Consider the following 1,934-nt stretch of genomic DNA (forward strand, 5'->3'; position numbering starts at 1 on the left):
ACGGCCCTTAACTCTGCGCGATGGGTACGCTGGGCTGCTAGCTGCAAGCGCAACTCGCTGGGTAGCTAGCTCGCTGGGAGACCCGTTGGCCCCCAGTTATGGCGGCCGTTATAGCGCCGCTAGCGGCGGTAGGTGAATAGGTCATCGAAATTGAAACGGTCTATACGCTAGAAACATGCAACAGTGCGCATCTTCAGCCAACAAACCTCGTTGTGACGTCATCCCCTACAGTCATCGCAGCTAACTTTCAGCAACGCACACAAAGCACCCGTAAGCAGCTAGATATGGGCCACTGAAAAAGCGTTCACGTCGCGGTCCCTGACAGGTGTTTTACACTTGCGAATCCTTCAACCACACTACGCTATCAACAATTATCACACATCATTATCATGACTCAACTAGGCCTTAGAACTGTTGATGATGCCCAAGGTCGCAAGCATGGGCCCTTGTCAGGGCCGGCCTTGAGTATAATATCATCGAACATCGAAGGTCTAACTGGCGCCAAACAAGATCTTTTGGCAGATCTATGCACCAAGCATAGTTGTGATATCCTCTGTCTCCAAGAGACTCATCGCGGACCTTCACGGGTACGTCCTCGCATCTCGGGTATGACCCTCATTGCTGAGAGGCCACATGACCAGTATGGAAGTGCAGTATTCTTACGTAATGGGCTGTCTGCTGACAAGATATCTATTTCTGATACGGATAACACTGAAATCATTACCATCAACACCAAGGGAGTATCTGTCAGTTCGGTGTATAAACCTCCTTCCACCATATTTGACATTCCCCCTGATGTCACCAGCGGTCGCATCAATGTTGTCATCGGAGACTTTAACAGCCATCATGTCAATTGGGGTTATGCTGAAACTAATGAAGATGGTGAGCTAGTCGAGAGCTGGGCAGACTCCAACCAACTGTCTCTCATTCATGATGCCAAGCTCCCCCCTTCCTTCAACAGCTCACGATGGAGGCGGGGGTACAACCCAGATCTGATTTTCACATCCAGTATTGTTGCCAATCAGTGTGAGAAGATTGTTCTGGATCCCATTCCCCACACACAACATCGGCCAATAGGTCTCAAGATCACTGCAGTCATCTCTCCCCGTGCTGTTCCCTTCAGGCGACGTTTCAATCTCAAGAAAGCCGACTGGAAGGGCTTCTCTGATGACCTAGACTCTGCTATTCTAGATCTTCCCGCTACCCCTGACAATTATGATGCTTTTGTAGAATCAGTTAAATCATCATCGCGCCATAACATTCCTCGTGGCTGCCGCACAAGGTACATCCAGGGCTTGACTGATGACTCTAAAGCATTATATGATGACTACATCTTGCGTTTTGAGGATGACCCTTTTAGTGATGACACCATTGAGCTTGGTGAAGCCTTAGCTAATTCCATCACTGAAGAAAGGCGGAAGAAATGGCAAGAGCTCATTGAAAGCACAGATATGACTCATAGTAGCAGGAAAGCCTGGAAGACCATCCGCATCCTAGGAAATGACTACACAAAGCCGCAGCCAAGGCCACAAAAGTCACCGCTGACCAGGTTGCCCACCAACTCCTCTTGAATAGCCGGGGAAATCCAAGTCACCATCCTCAGAGGGCTAAACTTCCCAGAGCTGCTAATGCATCCTCACAAGACGCCACAAGTTTCACAAGGCCATTCACAATGAGTGAACTGGAATCTGCAATGAAGTCTATGAAAAACAACAAGGCTGCAGGTCTTGATGATGTCCTAGTGGAACAGATCAAACACTTCGGGCCAGGTGCACGCAGATGGCTTCTTGATATGGTCAACGAATGTGTTAAGTCCAACAAGATCCCAAAGATGTGGAGGAAAGCAAAAGTCATTGCTCTACTGAAACCTGGTAAAGACCCTGCCATCCCTAAGAGCTATAGGCCGATATCCCTACTCTGCCACATGTACAAGC

The 1,934-nt window shown here is 48.8% G+C and overlaps 1 protein-coding gene across 1 annotated transcript; it reads left to right on the top strand.

Annotated features, from left to right (window-relative positions):
- Positions 1 to 389: 389 nt before the first annotated feature.
- On the top strand, positions 390 to 1,571 carry LOC139712662 (uncharacterized). Its single transcript, XM_071624468.1, has one exon. It carries the CDS (start codon positions 390 to 392, stop codon positions 1,569 to 1,571), a length of 1,182 nt encoding a protein of 393 aa, XP_071480569.1.
- Positions 1,572 to 1,934: the final 363 nt, after the last annotated feature.

Source organism: Diadema antillarum, unplaced genomic scaffold (genome assembly GCF_040938485.1).
Source record: "Diadema antillarum isolate AM-2024a unplaced genomic scaffold, OU_Dant_1.0 seq00001837_RagTag, whole genome shotgun sequence".
Taxonomy (NCBI): Eukaryota; Metazoa; Echinodermata; class Echinoidea; order Diadematoida; family Diadematidae; genus Diadema; species Diadema antillarum.

Coding starts and splice junctions, on each gene's coding strand:
- LOC139712662 (XM_071624468.1), top strand. CDS start 390: ATGACTCAACTAGGCCTTAGAACTGTTGATGATGCCCAAGGTCGCAAG.